Raw genomic sequence first — 21,949 nt, forward strand, 5'->3', positions numbered from 1 at the left:
CCTCTGCTTCCTGATTTCTAAACATCATTGTCTCTTGATCTGCTTTTGTTTCTGTGCATATGTAAATAAAGAATTATGTCATTTCTGGTGTTTTTAATCACCTGACCTGTGTTTTAATTACATTCAAGATAGCTAATATCATTCAAGCCTTAGTTTTAAATTCCATGTATCCAGAATCTCATCCATGTTTCTGGAGAATGCAGTCAGGGGCTTTCTGTCTGCAGAAGAACATCAGCACAGTCTCGTCCTTTTCCTCATAAATCATAATTTTGCATAGCAACTTTATCTCTCTTAGGAACAATATCCCTGCCTCTGGACTCTCCCATCTTCGCAGATTTTTAGTACTGCACTTACTAAGAGGAATGACCAGAGATTTTACTCTGTGCTCTCCCATCGATGATGTTCAAATTCAGTAAGAACAAGAAACTGTATTTTCAGGAGAAAAAAAAAAGTGTACAGATAATGTTGAAAGTGCATGTCAGCACAGTGTAATTGGTGAAAAATCGCTGTGAGGAGAGAGGGATAAGTTCATGTTTTCGCAACACTGTAGTCATCTTTCTTCATGAAAGTAGACATCTTATAATTTACATAAATCTTAATCATTTCAATCGAACTGTAGTCAAGTTGAATTGATGCAGATGGTAGAGGTTGCTCGAAGCTGAGGGTAGGGAGTGTGGAAGACCAAGATGCAGAGCCTCTGACTGCTGTGATGCTGGAGCTGTAGAAACAGTGGTGGTGGTGGTGGTGGTGCAACCATGTCAACTTAATTAGTACTGGTGAATTAAGTACACAAAGTGGCTAAAATGTCAAAAATAGTGCTTTATATGTGTGCGTGCATGCATACACTAATAGTAATGAGCCATCATGCATGTGTTTTCTAAAAGGAAATGCCTTTTTCTAAACTGAGAACCCCCGAGAGGAGGTCATTAATTGGATTTGGAAACATACAGTTTCAGCAATCACTTTTTGTCTCCCCTACTCTTATTCCAGACAAATACTTGTGCAACAGGAAATATCATTCAGTGATGTCAAATTTAAAAAGTGAATGAGTATACAAATAAACAGTTAAAAGAAGGAAGACACTGTTTGTGTAAATAAGCCCAGAACAATTTGTTATTCTACTGGCCACAGGCAGAGCAGCTGTTCAAGATTACATGAGCACACAGGATAGATGGTAACACTCCGGCCATTTGTTTTTGATCATATAAGCTATGAAGCCAAGCAGTCATGAGGCTGGGGTGTCTGGTACACTGGATTTGTGTCTTCAGTCTACCCAAAACTTTTTGACCAATATAAGCTGTTTGGTTTTTCCCACTGCACAAGTGGATCTGGACATAGGGGGCCTGCATAAACTGTTGCACCAACCAAGGACAATGCACGCAGTAAACGTAGACCTGCTCAGATCTAGCCAATGACAGCTCATTCTTCACGGTTGCGGGGATAGCAGGGACGGCCTCTGACATAAACTCTGGTGCTCTGATTTGATCACTTCACCTTGGTAGGAAGGCCTGGCAGCACACAGAGAAAGAAGAAGCAGGCTATGCAGATGAGACCTGACATGCTGTGGCCATATAGTGGAGGAGGAGGAGGAGGAGGTCCTCTTCTGTCAGAGGTCTAGGGGAGGGGAATAGGACAGAAAAGGTAGGGAGGGTGGGAATGGGAAGATACAAGCGAGGGGATAACATTCAGGATGTAATCTAAATAAGTTATAATAAAAATTTAAAAAGATGTCCAAGGAAGGATCATTAATGTGTGTGTGTGTATGTGTGTGTGTGTGTGTGTGTGTGTGTGTGTGTGTGTTCACGCGCATGTGAAGCACACTCCATTATAGACTTTCATAGCCTGGTTGGGGGTTTGTCCTTCTTAACCATGTAAAGGTCCACATCACTGTATGTTGAATGAAGAGTTAATTTACAAAGAATATGATGGATTATGAAAAAACATGGTAACTTCTTTGATCCCTACCTTTATTAAATTTTTGTTTAGTATATTTTATTATTTATGCATTTTTATAGGCTTTGTGAAAATACATATTAAACACACTACCAAAAGCTGTTAATGTTGGCTGTCTACAAATTACATCTCGTATGCTAATATAATTAGAAAAGAGACATACTCCATGACTTGAAGGATGGTCTTACAAGCACTGATGTCCTTGTTTAGATTTTTTCTAACCTAGTTCTCTTTTTCTTTCCCTTCTCTCCATGCTGACTTTGATGTAGCAGACCACTTGGGGATTGAATTCATGGGTAAGACAAAACAATTTGTTCCTTAAATATTCTGAATTACTTCGATACTGTACATATTGTTCTCCCCCATCTGATTATAATCAAAATGTCTCAGTATCAGGTGCTATCAACTGTCAAAAAACCTTTTAGTCCATTTCACACTAGGTACCAGCTCAAAGTAAAAGCCTCAATTACATACCCAGAAGGTGATATGTTCAACATTTCTGAAATTCTGCAAAAATAGGATTTGCCTCTAAGCTTTGATGGTTTCCTCTCATTCCTCATTTTTTTTAATCTAGAAAATAAGAGTTCTAACAGTTTCTATTTTAGTATATATGTAAATTTCTTAGGACCGTATTTCCACATGTAAAACATACATGGTAGATAACAATTTAAAAATCTACAGAATTGTTTTCTGCTCAAAAAACATTTTCCTCTTAAAATCAGATTGTGTTGGTACATTTTAGTGTTGATACTAAATTATATTGTAGATATGAACACATTTCCATTAACAAAAATAAAATAACTTTTCCTAAAATATTGTTAATTTATGACACACTTTTTAAAGTATTAGAATGTCTTCAAAGAATTTTACTTTCTGTATTCATAGACAATTGCATTAAAAATTGGAGATAATTCTGAGTCTATTACAAGCTAAATAAAACATATGCCATGAAGTTGACTAAGGAAAGAGCCTTAGTAGTAGTGAGTCAGAGAAACTGAGAAAACTCATGTTTGAGCTGTAGTTCTTCCTGTTCTTCCCATTTGTGTCTTAAACTCCATTTTTCTCTTATATAAAGTAGATATGAATACTTGTTTTTATGTGTTTGTGGGTTGTCAGAATTCAGAGAAGTTTACTTGTACACAATCGTCCATTTGCCTAGTCATCCAGACAGTGCTTATCCAGTTTCAGAGAAAAAAAAATGAAGGCAAATTACAAGAGATAATCTGGACAGAGTTTAGAGTTTAGTAACTTATGGCAATAAAATTATAAGTATCTTAATTCTACTTAGGCAAGATGCTACTAGCTTGCACTTGTGTGATGTAAGAAGTATGTGGAAAAGCAAGTCTTTAGAATGTTAGAATGCTATTTCAACAAATATTTGAAATGAATCAATGATGAAGGCTACACTGGGAGATTTTCAAGAATCACCGCAAACTTCCCTGTTTGTGCTCTTAGTTATGAGGTAGGCTATTATCAAAAAAATGCTGGCAGTGGAGAACAGTCATAGGAGATGCTTATGATCTGGGTACAGACATGTGAGTTTGGGGCACCTTATTTGAGAGAGGATGTGCCTCCAGGTCTCCCCCTCCAGGGGACATGGTCAAAGGTGAGGCACCAGATTATGTGAGAAAATAATATCCCACTCTCCACTCTACTGTGGAGAGTGCTCTGTCCATTGTCTAGATCTGGGTAGGGGTTTAAGGTTTACCGCCTGTATTGTCCTTGGCTGGTGCCTTAGTTTGAGTGGGACCCCTGAGCCCAAATCTGCCTATCATAATGTTCTACTTGTGGGTTTCTAGGACCCTCTGGATCCTTCTACTTTGCCATTCTCCCATGCTTCTTTCATCTAGGAGGCACTCAGAGGAAGGACAGCAGGTTACCAAGAAGAGACTTAATACCCTATGAACATATACAGGGGGAGGTAATCCCCCTCAGGAACAGTCATAGGGGAGGGGAATAAGGGGAAAATGGGAGGGAGGGAAGAATGGGAGGACACAAGGGATGGGATAACCATTGAGATGTAACAAGAATAAATTAATAAAGGAGAAAAAAAAGAGAGAGAGGATGTGCCAAGTTGGTTATTGGATTGCTGGAACTATAGAGGGGTGTAGCTTGATGGCCTCATTTTTTATGACAGCTTCTCTTTCCTGTCTCATCCCCTGACTGATTAGCTCTCTGTTGTTGAGCTATGTCATCACTGAGAAGGCAGACATCTCAGTTCCTGCATATTTGAGATATTGGTAGGTAAGCCAGGTTAAAACACAAGAAGGGCAACGAAACTATGGTTATCACTCAATTAAAGTTTCAGTTCAACCATGGAATGCGTGGCTAGTATGAAAGCAAATTAAGAAAAGATGAAATCAAATAATACTCATAATTGAAGTGCTTGAAAAAATTGCCATGAATAAGAGTTTGGAACCACCTTGCATATTGATTGATGGACCATGGTTTGAAGAAGCTGTGAGAAGGAAAAAAGTTCAAAGAATGCTTAGGAGAGCAAGTAGCCAAATTGTGAGAGAGAAGCAAACAAATCAAAATGGAGGTCAAGATTTGAGAGCATAAACTTTTGGATCAGTTGTATAAATAGATATTTCTGTAACTCAAGGTGAAATTAGGATTTTAGAATTGAGATAGAAAATGTTTATTATATGCAAAATTCTGAATGCAATGGAAAATAGTTTATTATTTATAGCTAAGAATATTAGCAGCTGGATTAAACAAAAAAACCTTTATCAGTGTCTCCAAACAAGGATCACCTTATGGCCAGGCAATATTATTTCTTGCCCGTGGCAAAGACTAATTTTCACCTAAGTAGTGATTAGTTGACACAAGGTGATTCATTTCTGTGGCTTTAATATATCTTAGGGTTACCTTACTATCTGTCTCTAGCCAGCATATGGGTACAGAGATCACAGTCTTCCTTAAGAGATGGGGTCTGAAATGACTCATATCACAATTTTTGTAATAGTTTCTTGTCTAAAACTAATCAAGTAACTCCACTAATCCTCAACCATGACTAGAAAATGCAACCTTAGACTCTTAAAAACAAAAACAAAAAAGTCAATAAGTTTAATAATTTATACTGTAATATGAATTTCTGAAATGTTAAAAGAATCAAAACTTTTGTAAGATACATATGTGTGTATGTATATACATGCGTGTGAGTGTGTATATGTGTGTGCATGTATGTATATATGTGTGTGTGAGTATATATGTATATATATGTGTGTGAGTGTGTGTGTGTGAGTATGTGTGTGAATGTGTGTGTGTGTGAGTGTGTGTGTGTGTGTGTGAGTGTGTGTGTGTGTGTGAGTGTGTGTGTGTGTGTGAGTATGTGTGTGAATGTGTGTGTGTGTGTGAGTGTGTGTGTGTGTGTGAGTGTGTGTGTGTGAGTGTGTGTGTGTGTGAGTATGTGTGTGAATGTGTGTGTGTGTGTGAGTGTGTGTGTGTGTGTGTGAGTATGTGTGTGAATGTGTGTGTGTGTGTGAGTGTGTGTGTGTGTGTGTGTGAGTGTTTGTGTGTGAGTGTGTGTGTGAGTGTGTGTGTGTGTGAGTATGTGTGTGAATGTGTGTGTGTGTGTGTGTGTGTGTGAGTGTGTGTGTGAGTGTGTGTGTGTGTGTGTTATTTTATTAGCCCTCATTCCACCCTATTCCTTCCTAACCTTTTAACTCTAGGTAGGAGAGAAAGAAGATTAGAAGGGCAAATGGACAAAGACCTTTATAGGCTACATCCTGCTGGTTAGGGATATAGAGTTCTTGAAGGCAAGTCCAATCTTTGTCATCAGAATCTCCAACAGTTCAGCAAAACAGCAAAATATTAACCCAGCAATAGCAAACACAACAGCAAATGCAGCATCAGCAGCAGCAGCAGCAGCATGGGGGATAGCAGCCACCTTCTTTTTGAAATGCCCTTGCCCCTCTTTGGGCTCTGGAATTTATTCCTTTTTCCGATTCCCTAGAATTAAACTATCTGAAGCTGGAAAATATCACAGTTCTGGTAGTGCATGAGACAATCATAGTTAACGGTGAAGCAGCCCAATATGCCACACATACCTGGGATTCAAATAAAACATATTCACATAACATAATTGGGTTTTAAAAGAAACCAAAACTCTCACTACACAGGAGTACAGATGCACAACTTTATAGGTATAAACAAAATTAAAACAGCTTTTTAAAAATGGGAAAGGAGAATTAGACTATTTAGATAAAAATTGAGTTTTGGTTACAGTATGAGAAAATGGAGTTGAAAAAAGAGACTGAATTGCAAGGGATGCTAAAAGATATGAGAAATTTCAGAGGAGTAAGTTTAAGTTAAGCCATGAGCCACAAGCTACAGGAAACAATTAGCATGGCCTGTGTGATGGTGAATATGTTAGTGAAAAAGGTAAGCAGTTGGCGCCCCTTCACTTATAGAAACGGGTACTTGGTATTAGTCATGTGGGATTATGACCCTCAGTGCCCTCTTGAGAAAAGTGAGCAATAGGCCTCATGGTTAAAGGCATTTGCAGAGTCTGAGAACAGGTGTTCCATGGCTATTGAACAGAACACCTGTAGACGTAGGAATCAACTCTCAGCTGGTGGTTAGGTTTTTTTAGATCCCACAAGCAAAATGGCAAGATGGAAAACAAAACTGATATACAAAGTGCTAATTATCTCTGTTGAAAGAAATAGACTAGTCTCCAACATATCAGGAGACTTCTACCACAATTGACATGTATAGCACAGTGGAACTAAAGTGTACATTGAAAAGTCTACATGAGAGCTCATTAGAGGAAGTGCAATACTTGATCCAAGTAAAATAATAGGTTACTATGTAGTTCACCTTTATGGCACTCAAGCCGAAGTTATAGGAAGTCTTGCAAAAGAGTCAAACCTTAAGCCTAAAGTCCTATAGGGAATGAATCCCCAGTGTGTGTCTGACTCCTGAAGTAGGTATTACCTTAAAGGGAGGGAGTTGGTCAGTAAGATGAAGCTAGGAGGAATGTCTCATATTCAGGTAGACAATGACAGCTATAGAGGATAGTTCGGAGCAGGGTCTACACAATTAGCGAATATACTGTTTCAAATACCTCACTTGCCCATTTATACACTTTGCTAAATCTGAATATGTAATATGATATTTGTGACTTTGCAAATAAATATTTGAATTTTATCTGTGATTATAGAATTGATGTGGGCAAAATGTTTGTCATTGAGGATTATATAATACAATTACTAACTCATCTATAGATGAAAAACTCACATGGAATGCAGAAGTGTACCCAATATGTATATCAATTTCTTTCTGGTCAGTTTATTGGTAGGCAGAATATTTATTTATGCCAGTTCTATTTGCATGTGTGGATGTGGGATGTGGGAGAATTGTTTAAATGGAATTTCCTTTTAGAGACCTCTTAAGTTCGTAGCAAAATAAAATAGAAAATTCAGAGACTTTTTTGTATATTTCTCACATGTCCATAGCCTTTCAGTTGGTTCAATTTCCCACAAGAGAAATTCTTGTGTTGCCATGGGTGATCCTGCATGCACTCATCTTCTCCCAGAGTCCATGATTTGCAGGACAGTGGCCTCACATTCTGCAGTTTAATGATGTGCATATAATATTAACATGAACATAAACAAGTCACTGCCCTTAACCCCTCACATTTGACTTTCCTTTCTTCAGCCCCTGGCAGTCACCAGTCTATTGTTATAACTTTGCTTCTTCTTGAATGTCATGAGGTTGGAATGTTATCTTTCCATACTTGTGACAAGCTTCATTGCTTTTTTTATACCCCAACTGCAGTTCTTCCTTTTTTCTCTTCTTCCAGCTGCCCGTGACCCCTCCCCCCGCCCTGCTCCATTCCTCCACCCTTTCTCCTGCTCACACTGTTAGGAATCACATAAGAAGACCAATCTAACCAACTATAACATATCTACAGAGGGCCTAGATCAGTCCCATGCAGGCTCCTTGATTGGCAGCTCAGTCTCTGTGAGCCCCCATGAGCCCAGGTTAGTTGATTTTGTGTGTTCTCTTGAGGTGTCCTTGACCCCTCTGTCTCCTGAAATCCTTCCTCCCATTCTTTCCCAAGATTCCCTAAGCTCCTCCTAATGACTTGCTGGTTTCACTGCCTTTTTATTGTCACAATAGTTAGGTACAATTCAATCTGTGTGTGTTGTGAAATAAGTGTCAAGAGACAGCAATTCTTTCATGCCTTTCCATAATTTACAGAAAATGCCCTTTATTGATGAGTAATAGTTCATTGTCCAAATTTCCTACAGTTTTATTACTTATTTAACCTTACAAAATCCCTACAGTTGCTTCAAGATTTGGCACTCAGAGGAAGGACAGCAGGTTACCAAGAAGAGACTTGATACCCTATGAGCATATACAGGGGGAGGTAATCCCCCTCATGAACAGTCATAGGGGAGGGGAGTAGGGGGAAAATGGCAGGGAGGGAAGAATGGGAGGATACAAGAGAAGGGATAATCATTGAGATGTAACAAGAATAAATTAATAAAAAAGAAAAAGAAAAAAAATCCCTATGGTTGCTTCAAGATTTGACAATTCTCAATGTAACTTCATGAGAAATAGTCACATGAAAGTTTATATATAGATGTAAGCTTTCATCCCTGCTGAATCATATGGTGAAGATATAGTCTTTTATCTTCTACAGTGTCTATACCACATTGCATTTCAGTCAGAAATACTGGAACAGGATTCCTACACCACTTCCTTGCCAGGAGTTAACCACTGTCAGCATTCTGGATCCCAACAATTCTAATAGTTCTGCAGTGCCATCACTTTCTTTCCATTTGCCTTTTCCTGGCCTCTAATGTGGAACATTTTTTTCAGTATGCTAATTTGCCATCTGTAAATCTTCTTCGGTGAGGTATATGTCAAGAGCGCTGGTGCAGCTCTGACTGTTTTTTCGTAATGTGGTGTTTTAAGAGTTCTTTGCATATTTTGGATAGCAGTGTTTCATTGGCTACATCTTTTACGATTACTTTCTGTCAGGCCATGGCTTCTCTTTTTATTGTCTTGACAGAGAAATTTGTCTTCACAGAGGAAAAATTAATTTTAGTGAACTGTGATGTTATTTAATTCTTTCTTCTGTAGAACTTGCCTTTTGTGTTCTGTCTAAAGTGTCATTGCCACCTAATGTCATTTTAGTTCACTTTTCAGAAGTGTTATAACTTCGCGTTTTCCATGTAAGGATATTATTAATTTTAAATTAGCTTTTTTTTTCTGAAGATTAAAACAAACCTATCCACATTGGTTTCATTTGCATGACATAGCCAGCTGTTTGAAGATCATTTGTTGAGTATGACATCTTCGTTCCAGTTGATTAAATCTCTGTGTGTCGATGTCTGGGCAGTCTGTTCTGCCCCATTCGACTGTCTACTGTTCTCTTGTCAGTACCTTGCTGCCTTGATTACTACAGGTTCTGAGGAAGTCTTGAAGTCCAGGTAGGCAGCCTTTCAATTATTATTATAGGTGTGCTGCTCCTCAGAATTGGCCATACTAAAATTTGCTCTTCATTTTCTCTAGTCTCTAGGATCATTTTAAAAAGAGTAACAATATGACTTTCCAGCGTTTGTACATGGATAATATTGATTATACAGCGAAGGGTAGGAAAACTTGGTTTCTTGACAACACTGAGTCTCCCTGTAGATGCTCTTCATTTATTTTGATCTTTTAAAATTTTTGTTATTAGATTTATTTTTTTCATATAAACCTTACATGTGTGTGTAGACTTATTCTTACTTGCTTCATCTTGAGGAGAGGTTATGGGTTTAATTTCTAATTCTACTTGCTCACTATTATTTATTAACCAGATACTGTATAGCTATATTTATCAGTTCCTACAAAGTTTTTTTTACTGCTGTTGATGCTTCAAGGTTGTTTTATATTCCTGATAATATCATAATAAAAAAGAGACTGTTTTCTTCCTGATTACATATTTTCTTTCTTCCTTCCTAATTTACATAATTTTAGCTCCTTGTCTTGTCTCACTTGATTAGTTAGCATTGGCAGTATTGTACTGAAAATTCTGTAAGAGGGATTATGCTTACATTTTTACTCAGTGATATGTTATTTTGATCTCAGCAAAGGCCTGGAGTTCCTTGTCATTAAGTATAATATTAAATGTAGAGTATTTTTAATTATGCTTTCTGAAATTGATGGTGTCATCTCAATGCTTAGTTTTCTAAGAGTTTCTAACCATAAATGGTTGTTTTTAACTACTCTTTCTCATGGTCATGAGAATGACTATGGTATGACTATGGTCATACAATTTTTTTAGATCATTGAAATGAAAAATTATATTAATCACTTTTAAATTGTTGAAACAGCCTTGAATACCTAGGATAAATTTAACATGATAATGTTGTCCAATTTTGTCCTAGGATACCTTCTTTCTAAACTCTCCCATCTTTATTTGAATGACGTTACATTTCTTTTTACTTGAGATACAATGCATTTCATAAAATGATGCATGGACATGTTTTAGCACATGTGTTTTTTTTTTTTAACCAAGATTTAATATCAGTATGCCTGCTAATCAGCTTCAAAACTTAAAATCTTCAAAGAGTTATTAACAAATTCTTATTTTACACCAAGGAGCTCCAAACCACATACCTAAACATCCTGCTACTATTTAAGCAACACATACTTGTCTGAATTACTATATACCAGATATATTGAAGATGCAAACATATATTTCAATCTCTTAACATCAAAATGCCCTAGGACTGAAAAGAAATAAAGACTAAATATAGTGAAGTAATATAGAGTGCTTTAAAATGTTTTGGGTACAATCCAATAAGTTAAAGAAAACTAGAAACTATTAAATCCATTTGAAAAGCATTAGGACAAGATCCTAAAGCAGAAGGCACTGAGTAGCAACCAAATGGATAAGGATAATTAGTGTTGCCATAATGAAAATTTATACAACTTCTTACTGCTTCCATATAACTCAGAACTTGCTATTCCTGCTTCACTCTCTGTGTCTAAAAACTGTCTAGCCTGAGAACTAGAGAGAGAAGGTAAATTTCACTAAAAGTAGTTAACCAAAACATTTTTGTGGTTAATTTATTAACTTTAAGAGATAATTATACTATGCAACCATCTATGCCACATTCAATATCAGTGAAGCTGTCAAAATTCAGAAAGATTTTTCTTTAATTATGTTCATGACGTTTTCTTAACGAACCATGTGGGCTTTGCATCATGAAAAGTTCAAAAACAAGTGCTAATGTGCAAGGCATGGCCAATTGAAGAACACAGTTAACTAACACTATTAGGGCAATGATTGGAAGATGTATATCAGATACAGAATTGTATTTGAAAAATTAAAATTATAGAATTGACACTAAACCAACAACAATTTTTTTTGGTTTATGACTTAAGCCTTGTTTATTTATTCAATGCTAAAAATGTTTGTAATAAGTTTATTTCAGAGTATGACTATATCTACATATGGAATAACTAAACTATTCTGTTAACCCAAGTGCTCACTGGCTTCCTCAAAATCCAACCAAATCTCTCTGTGTGATACATGGCTAAAGAGCATATCAAACTGGCCATACTTAGAAGGCACAATAACTATGAAGAAAAAATTCCCATTTGACAATCACCAAGCTATTCTGTCAAGTGCTCAGTCACAGAATATTTTCTATGTCCACTGGAATTATTTGTTACTTGGGACTTTTTTTCTGACCATGCCATGATGAATTTCATGATCTAAGCATCCAATATGTTTTATAATAGCAGGTGTATTTCCTTTGGAAACATTATCAAAACACAGCGAAAAGTTATTGTGTGAAATGGCTTTTATGCAAATGTCTTTCATTCTTACTTGAAAAAATAAAATGAACACTACCTATTGATGTCAAATTTGTTGCTTGACCTTGTTTCAAGTATATCATAATATATTTATATGTGGTGTGTTTGAAGGAATTCTGGAATGATTCTAAATGTCAAGTCACAGAATTTTGGAAAATTATGTTTCCACTAAAATCTTCAATTATAACAAGGTAATTGCTTATTTTAAACTTAAAACAAAACATTGAGTTTTCTGCAAGGATATGCACAGAATTATGCTATATTCTAATTATAGAGTGTTATTTATATTTATAATTTTAGAATTAACAAAGTTATTATATCAAGTCGGCCATATGTTAATTAGCCTTCCACAGCTTTTTATAAAAGAATATTAATATATTTTAGTGGCCACTAAAAATAGTCTTGTAAGAAATGAACAGATTCCCAGTAATACTGATACCTAAACCCCATATATACTTAACTATGAAAGATAATTTCAGACCAATCTCCCATATGAACATTGATGCCAAAATACTCAATAAAACCAAGTTCAGGAACATAGTAACAAGATCATCCACCATGATCAAGTAGGCTTCATCCCAGAGATGCCTGGGTGGCTCAACATACGAAAATCCATCAGTGTAATCCACCATATACATAAACTGAAAGAAAAAAAAACATGTAATCATCTCATTAGAAGATGAAAAAACCTTTGACAAAATAACACTCCTTCATGTCCAAAGTCTTGTAGAGATCAGGGATTCAAGGTGCATATCTATACACAGTAAAGGCAATTTACAACAGGCTAATGGCCAGCATCAAATTAACAGAGAGAAACTTAAAGCAATTCCACTAAAATCAAGGAGAAGATGGGATTTGCACTTTCTCCATATAATATGAGAGCAATAAGACAACTAAAGATGATCAAGGAGAAAAAATTAGAAAGGAAGAAGTTAAAGTAACACTATTTGTAGATGGTATGATAGTATATATAAGTGACCCCAAAATTTTACTAGTGAACTCCCACAGTTAATAAACACCTTCAGCAAAGTGGCTGGATACAAAATTACTCCAAAAAAATCTGTAGCTCTCCTATATACTAACAGTAAGTGGGCTGAGAAAGAAATTAGGGAAACAACACCTTTCACAACAGCCACAAATATATTTCTTGGCATAACTTCAAACAAGAAAGTGAAAAACAGTATAACAAGAACTTCAAGTTTTTGAAGAAAGAAATTGAAGAAGATATCAGAAGATGGAAAGATCGCTAATGCTGATGGATCTGTAGGATTAACAGAGTGAAAATGGACATCTTACCAAAAGCAATCTACAGATTCAATGCAACTCCCATCAAAATAACAACACAATTCTTTACAGACCATGAAAGAAAAATCTTCAGATTCATATGATTCTGAATCAAAAAAACAAAAAACACCAGATAGCTAAAATAGTTCTGTACACACACACACACACACACACAAAACCTTCTAGAGTTATTATCATCCCTAATTTCAAGCTGTACTTCAAAGTAATAGGAATAAAAACCACATAAAAACAGGTAGGTTGATCAATGGGATCAAAACAGAGACCCAGAAATAAACCCACATACCTACAAACACTTGATATTTGGCTAAGAAGCCAAAACTATACAGATAAAAATAATACTAATAAAAAAGCATTTTAAAGAATATTGCTGCTCTAACTGGATGTTAGGAGAATGCAAATAGATCCATATCTATCACCCTACACAAAACCCAAGACCAAGTGGATCAAAGACCTCAACATAAAACTAGATACATTAAATCTGATTGAAGAGAAAGTAGGGGATAGCCTTAAACTCATTGGCATAGTAGACAACTTCCTCAACAGAATACCAACAATTAATAAATGGGAACTTATGAAACTGAAAACTTTAGTAAGGCAGAGGACACCATTAAAAAGACAAAACAGCAGCCTACTTAATAGAAAAAGATCTTCACTGAGCCTACATTCCAGAGAGTGCTGAGATTCAAAATACATAAAGAACTCAAGAAACTAGACATCAACAAACTAAATAACCAAACTTAGAAAATGTGGTACAAATCTAAACAGAGAATTCTCCAGTGAGGAATTTCTAATGGCTGAGAAGCACTTAAAGAAAATTTTCAATGTCCTTAGTCATCAAGGAAAGGAAAATAAAAATGCCTTTGAGATTCATTCCTATATCCACCAGAATGGCTAATTTTAAAAAGTCAAGTGGTAGTACATGTTGGCAAGGATAACACTCATCCTGTTGCTGGTGTGAGTGCAAACTTTACAACCACTTTGGAGATCAATTTGAAAGTTTCTCAGAAAATTAGAAATAGCTCTACCTCAAGATTCAGCTATACAATTCCTAGACATACTCAAAAAACAAAACAAAATAAAAAACAAACAAACAAACAAACAAAAAGCCCAAGCAAAACAAAACAGTGCTCCATCATGCCTCAAGGAAACTTGCTCTACTATATTCATAGCAGCTTTATTTATAATATCCAGAAACTGGAAACAACCTAAATATCTCTCAACAGAAGAATAGATTTTTTAAAAAAATATAGTACATCTACACAATGAAATACAACATATCTATTAAAGATAAGAAAATCATGAAATGTATAGGCAAATAGATGTGTAGAAAAGATCATCTTGAGTGAGGTAATCCAGACCCAGAATGACAGTCATGTACTCACTTATAAGTGGATATTAGCCATAAAATCAGGGTAAACTTGTTACAATCCATAGACACAAAAAAGATAGGTCACAAGGAGGGCCCAAGGGAAGATGTTTGAATCTCACTTAGAAAAGGAAACAAAATAGGCATTGGAAGTAGATGGAAAAAAGGAACTGAGTAGAGGGGGAGCAAGAGGGAAGAAATAGGGAAGGAAGGAGGGGGAGAATCCTGGGAGAGAGAACAGGAATTGGTATGTGTTTCTGGAGGCATCTCTGGCACAAGGTGGAAACCTAGGACAAGGAAACATCCAGGAATCTATGAGGGTGACCCTAGCTAAGACTGCGAGCAATAGGCAATACGGAACATTAAATGTCCACCTCCTGTAACGAAGCAAGAATTAAGCGAGTCTAGGACAGCCAAGACTACACAGAGAAACCCTGTCTCGAAAAAACCAAAATAAATAAATAAATAAATAAATAAAATTAAAAAAAAAAAAAAGAATTCCAATGGAGGGACAAGGACACTAACCCAGCTACAAATCTTTTGACCCAGAATTTGTCCTGCTAACAAATGTGCAGGGATAAAGAAGAAGCCGAAATTGAGCTAAAGACTTACCATTGAGTGGCCCAACTTGAAACCAATCTTATGAGAGAGAGCCAACACCTGACACTATAAGTCATATTTCGCTCTACTTGTAGACATGGGCCTAATATAACTACCCTCTGCGAGGCTTAACCCAGCAGCTGATGGAAACTGATGCAGAGACCATGGGCAAACATTAGTTGGAGCTTGGGGAATCTTGTGGAAGAGGAGGAGGAAGGATTGAAGGAGCCAGAGAGGTCAATGACACCACAAGAAAACCTATAGAATCAACTAATCTGGACCCATAAGGGGTCACAGAGAACTGCCTAACAGAGAGTGTGCATGGGATGGAACTAGGCTCTCTGTACACCCATTATGGTTTATGTAGCTGGTTCTTCATGTGAGACTCCCAACAGCAGAAGCAGGGGCTGTCTCTGACTCTTTAGGATGCCTTGGGATCCTTTTCACCTAACTTGGTTGCCTTGCCTAGCCACAACAGGAGAAGCTGCCCCTAGTTCTACTGCAACTTGATATGCCCAGGTGGATTGATATACATGGGAGGATCCCCCTTTTCTGAGAAGAAAGGGTGATAGGAAGATTTGGGCGAGGGTAGATGGGGGGGGACTAGCAAGAGAGGAGGGAGGGGAAGCTGCGATCAAGATGTAAAATTAATTAATTGATTACCTATGTAATTAAATATAAAAAGGAGGTGGCCGGGTTCTAATCTTGCCCATATGATATTAAGTAAGGGTACAATCTGTAACTACTCTGCATGTTGTAGATGCATCTATATGGTTTTCCTTTCATTAAACAGGTTCATAATTAGGTGAGTTCAACTTTTTGTTCTACTTTGTGAATTTTCATTACAAATCTAGAAGTGAGAATCTTTCTCTAAATAATATCCATGAGTTATAATTATTTCAAACAAAAAGGTCTTTATTGACTTATGTACACAATGTCCACTGTCAAAATAAAATGGTAATTTATGGACAAACATTTCATACTGCATTTGCAGGGGAATGTAGCCAAAGAGCACAGTTGTGCACATACACTATTTGCCATGTTAAATCGCTTGAAAATGACCTGTGTTAAACTACCATAACAATATTGAATTTTATGTGCCTGTAAAATTGGGTGATCTTTTAAACTCTCAAACAACTGCATATTACAGAACCATGTATGTAATCATTATAAATGACAAAGATGAAGATCACCTAAGTTTTTCTTATCCAAAGAACAGGAAAGTAGCAGATAGAGAATTCGAGCTAAGATCCATCTTGTACTTGATCTCTTGAATTCTGCAGATGAAAAAGTGATGGGCATATTCCAACAGGAGTGCTTCTGGGGAACTCAAAGAGGTTTTCCTCCAGAAATGTTTTCAGTGGTAATGCTGGGACTTCAAAGCCATGTACATTCTGTGGAAACAGTCTCACATCACAGTCTGTCATGTGCAAGAATCCACATACAATGTGTATTATTAAAACATTTCTTATTAAGTGCCATGCGTGTTGCCAGACTGACTTGGAAAATCAGTAAGGAGATTCAGTACACCATTCCACTAAGCAAATATCATCTACCAGAAGACATCAAGTTCAGGTAGTTGTAGCCTAGTATTCAACAGTAATCTTTTTTCTTTTTTTTTTTGACCACAGAGATATGAATTAAAGTATGAAGCTATATTTGTTATTACTTCTATGAGGTAAAAACTGAACATCGCTGAACATATATTTATAAGAAAAAAAGTATGAGTTAATAAATTGCCATTCGTAGATCCTATGGGAACTGTTGAACTGCTAGAGCAAGTGGCGCGGTTCACAGAAACACAAAACTACGTTTTTGTCAGGGTAACAATATGCCATTTTCCATGAATCCGCTGCACAACTAAATTGGTATTTACTGTGGGGATGGTGGAGTCACAGATTTCTGCAAACCTTAGATTGCTAAGAATTTACTTTATATGCTGAAATATGAGTTATGTCAAGTTCATGATAGGAGATTTGAGATAAGAGTTATCTTTGAAGAGTAAAAATTATTCAGGAGTGAGGCTTCCAGTTGCTTCTTGGAAAATGGCATTTGTAAATGGCATAAATTAGCAAGTAGCTTAATTGTCATTTAATTATCATACTCCTTGCAACTGTGCCTTTTTCAGATAGAGATAATTAAATCCTAACAGATAACATTGGATTTGGGGATTGTCAAATCTCACACAAAATAATCAGAGATCTTAAAGATGCTCAAACAGATTACATTGACACACCAAATACATACATGGATGTCTGCATGACTTCAGAGAAGATTCCAGTGATTTGAGATGAACAAATAGAATGTGAGAAATAAGTCATCAAAGATGTTTAGATTGTCACAAAAAAGTAATTTCCTCAAAGTTGTTAAAAATGGCCTTTCCATTTTATATCTAATTCTTCCAAAAATTTACTTCAGGAATTAGGATAAGGCCCTGGGAAAGGAGAGTATGAAAGAACAGAGAGAAAGAGAAGAGAAAAGAAGAGAGAGAGAAAATGGATTTGTAGATACAGCAGCCTTAGGGTGAGACTGGCTTTCCCCAGAGGTGGTATGGGTAGTTAGTAAACTTAAAATGGTGCAGCTTATCAAAGTATTGGGATCCATCAAAGATGGCTCCATGCCAAGCCAGAACTCTTTGACAAATAATGTACAACAATTACCCAACTTCTCACTTCAGTGCTTGGGCAGATTATAAACCAGTTAATGCAATTCATTTTGGGGGAATAGCTTAATTTAAATTTTGTTCTATTTTTAACAGGATAGAGAGCAGTGTTTCCTAAATACACATAGGATTTCAATGTCTCTGTTTTACAAGTGATTGAGTTACTGCTGATGATTTTGGTTTAGGATAGAGTTAAAATGGTATAAACACAGAAGGATCTATGTTTTGAATTTTTATTTATGACTTTTCCAAGCTAGTGATATAGGGTAATGCTGGGAACAGTGGCAACATATGGTTCTTAAGTTCCTAGTCAAGAAGTGAAAAACTGATGTGCCATGGTGTACTTTCCCTTTAGACTAACATTCTTTTGTATGTTAGATATTTCAAGTGTATTTAAACACATGCTATTCTTGATATATGATGGATCTAGTAGACCAGAACTCCATTGTAAGTCAAGGGCTACTTGTATGTCACACACATACACACACACACACACACACACACACACACACACACACACACACACATGCACACACACATGTCCTTGAGTCAAGATGTTGGAATACTGTTCTATTTCTCTCCTACAGTTTCTCAAAACCATTATATATGCTTGTCTCAACTTATGAAACCTAGAGAGAAAAGTAATGTGGATAACATTTTTTTTCTGTAGAGAAAATAATTAGAATATTCCTGTAGTTGGAGATAAGGAAAAGAAATATAATAGAAAGTGAAAAGGAAGAAAGTGAAAAATAGCAAGATGGGAAAAGGGTTTGGGGAAAGTGGCAAGTTCCATGTAAATGAATGAACACATATGTGACAGGATGCTTTTTTGACATGGTTGAACAAGAGGACAGATCACACTATATCAACTTTGCCTGCTTTGAGAAGAAAGTGCCATCTTTTTTTTTTCTTGTAAAGGAAAGCCTTCTGAGGTTTCAGGAAGAAGACTTACGAACTGTCCCTAGAGCACATTATTGTGTTTTTAGCCATGTGTAGGCAGAGTTTCAGCAGATTGGCCAAATATTCATCAAACATTAGTTGCTTGGGCAGCTCTGTGGGAAACATGAAGGCGAGTTTTGATACAGTCTGTATCAGATGCAAATTAAATGGTCAGGATAAAAAGCCTAGGAAGCAACAGGACAAAGCGGGGTCACCCACAGGTAGACATCTAACTTTAGGGAAAAAGCAACATGTCTATCTGCAGGCAGAAGTGGAAGCATCCCAGTGCAGATGTTAGAGTCAGGACCAGGATTAGCTAATGGGCAAATATGAGTTTTTCTAAGCAAATGTAGGAACATTGGTTCATATTAGCAAAGGAAAGAACACTATAATTAAGTTACATGGAATTGTGTTTAACATTTAAATAAAATAATGGAATTTTGTATAAAAATTCCTGGTGCGTTTGGAATGAAATCTATACACTATAAATGACCAAGTTAATCCTTCATGGTCTGGCTTTGCGGGCCTCCATGACTGCCACCGCCATGTTAGTTTTCTTTGCTTCTTTTATCTGCCTCAGGGTCTTTAAACTGTAATATCAGGATTTTATCATATATACCTAAATGTGCTTGGCTTCTTTCCAAAATAAAAGAATTTTACTAATTCCCAAGATGCTTAGCCTCTGACTGTTGTTCAGGATCCTCTTACTCACAGGAAACAACCTCTTTCCTTCCTCTTTTATATTTCTTACTGTCCTAGATTTGCTTGTTCATTGTCCTCCTTTAAGCTTCTCCTTGTCCTTTAATAAACTCACGGAATCACTTGTCCTAGAAAATATGTGAAAAATATCTAATTAATAAAATGATTCCTTCCCTACATAACACCACCATCATACTTTGCTTTCTCTTTCTAAGTTACTATCATTTTCAAATAGCTTGTTCATCAGATTCTCCATTCAAAAAAAAAAAACCTTCTATGAGAATTGCAATAAACTCGACTATTGCTGCACTTTCAATATTCAACATTTCTCCATATATTCAATATTAACTCTACCATACATGCACATTCTTGGATACAGTTTATTAACATATAATTAGTTTAAAAATTATCAGGTTTAACTTACTTAACATGTGACTTTTGAAGAAAATCATCTAATATGTAAATGAACAAGGTAAAAAAAAAAAACCACCATTTTCAGGATTAAAAGTTTTAGATTTTCACATATGATTACTGGATTTATATCACTTCCACTTTTTCCTCTCTTCTAACTTTTCTTGTGTCCCCCAACTCCTCAAATAATTGACCTCTTCTTCAGTTAAAAGGCACCCCACATTTCCTAACAGTCTTCTCACTGGAAAACTTAAGTTATGAGATAGCAGAACTTCTCAGTGTTCAATCTCCAGTCCCCATGCTAAACAGAAAAGATCAGTCAATATTGATTGAATTCATTCTTTTAAAATATATTTAAATATTCTGAAGGCTCCCTTAATCTTTACTTTGCTAAGATGATGAAAGAGAAAGAGCACAGGTGAAACACCAGCCAAACACAAGTCCAGGTGGCTTAATTTAGCTTGTCTCTCAGAAACCTATTTCTTTCTAGCTGTTTCTCCTGTTCATTTTCACATTGAAAATGTAACATTCCTCAAAGTAACAAAGGGCTTCTCCAAGTCACAGTTTGCAGTTCTTTTAACAATACTGTGTGGTGATGTGTTCGGCATCAGTTTTTCCAATAGTACTGAGCTCAGATGGAAAAGTCAAGTGAACTTAGTTTCTCAGTTAGGCTGGCTGCCTGGGTTACTCATGTATTTGTGTGAGTATAGAAGCAGAACACTGCTATGTTAATGGTGAATGCCATACAGACTCCGATCATAGCCAAATCCTATAAGTAGTCACTTTTTCCAAGTACCTGGAGGAGGGGACTTACTGTTGCTCTCTCCTACCCGACTGTGGGGTACAGTATGCGTTTTCATAGACACTGTCTCATTTTATATTTCAGTGTCATCATGAATGTTAAACATGAAATGCATGTAGTTAGCATCCTTTGTGTGAGTTTGGCCTTTGTATTGGGAAAACTCACATTGTATTTATTTTACTCTCCCTGGAAATACTAGATTGGGTCGAGTCGTTGATATGTATGCCAGAGAACTCTCTCTCTTGACTGTGTGTCTGGTGAGAGAGGAAGGCTTAAGCATTCAAGAAAATATTTTGTTCATTGTAAAGATAAAGAAACTAGGCCATTAGAAGTGAAAGCAGCATGTTCAACTTGACAGTGTAGAACAGGAAACATGATGGTTACCAGAATATCTCCAGAGCCCAACTCCTCCCTTTTGCCCTCCCTGAGCAAAAACTACTATTCATTTGTCCCAGCCCCAAGCATTTGAAGCTAAAACAAAATGTGTTCAAATAATGCTTTACTGGTAGAAATTGTTCTGTGAGTTAAGGTTGTCTGATTACCAAAAAGAGACTTGATACCCTATGATCACATACAGGGGGAGGAGGTCCCCCTCAGTCACAGTCACAGGGGAAGGGAGTAAGGGGAAAATGGGAGGGAGGGAAGAATGGGAGGATACAAGGGATGGGATAACAATTGAAATGTAATATGAATAAATTAATAAAATAAAAATTTTAAAAAGTAAATAAAACATGTAATATGTGTTTAATTTTAATTTCTAGCACACGGTATGCTTAGGATGACTACATTTCATATTGTTACGGAGCACATCTATACCAAACCTGCAAGTTATGTGCATTAAATTCAACTTGCGGTTGAGAATTTTGCCTGGCAATCTTAGTTTTAGAGCAATGAGCTCACGTAAGAACTATCTCTATTACGATCCATTTCTGTCTCTCTTCCATGTCCTCACTGAAAGATGGCTACAAGTGACTCAGAGGAGAATTAACAGACAAAAAGACAATAAGAATAAACACACAGACTGAAGAAGGCATTGGAGAAAGTGTGTGCTGCACATGCAGGACCAAGAAGTACATACAAATAGTACTAAGCCATTCCAAATTACCTCCTGTCAGCGCTGCTTGCTTAATAAGGCAGATGCAGCCTGTAAGCTCATTGGTCTCCAGCACACTGAATACTGTTGTCAGAGAAATTGATGAAGTATTTGAAAGCCAAGTGCTTATTGTTAGTAAACTAGCTTAATATCTCAAATATGGATGCTTCAAAAACAAAAACAGATGACAGCACACAAACTCAGCTCATCAGCCGTTGAGAACAAAAGCAGCATTTAATATAGTAGAAGATGAAGCTCAGGGAGATATTAATGAAGTCATAACAGCCGTGTCTT

General features: G+C 36.5%; 1 protein-coding gene across 7 annotated transcripts in view; it reads left to right on the forward strand.

Moving 5' to 3' along the window:
- NRG3 (neuregulin 3) overlaps positions 1–21,949 on the forward strand; it is a 1,004,034-nt gene that overhangs the window by 884,936 nt on the left and 97,149 nt on the right. For 4 of the 7 annotated variants that reach the window (XM_084795997.1, XM_084795995.1, XM_084796000.1 and 1 more), the window contains exon 4: positions 2,223–2,249. In XM_084795997.1, coding sequence (XP_084652123.1) covers positions 2,223–2,249 — 27 coding nt within the window. The remainder of the gene's footprint in view (positions 1–2,222; positions 2,250–21,949) is intronic. The other 3 variants (XM_084795996.1, XM_084796001.1, XM_084795999.1) reach the window with 1 other exon arrangement.

This window comes from Acomys minous, assembly GCF_964271855.1.
Source record: "Acomys minous genome assembly, chromosome: 9".
In the NCBI taxonomy this organism is placed as follows: Eukaryota; Metazoa; Chordata; class Mammalia; order Rodentia; family Muridae; genus Acomys; species Acomys minous.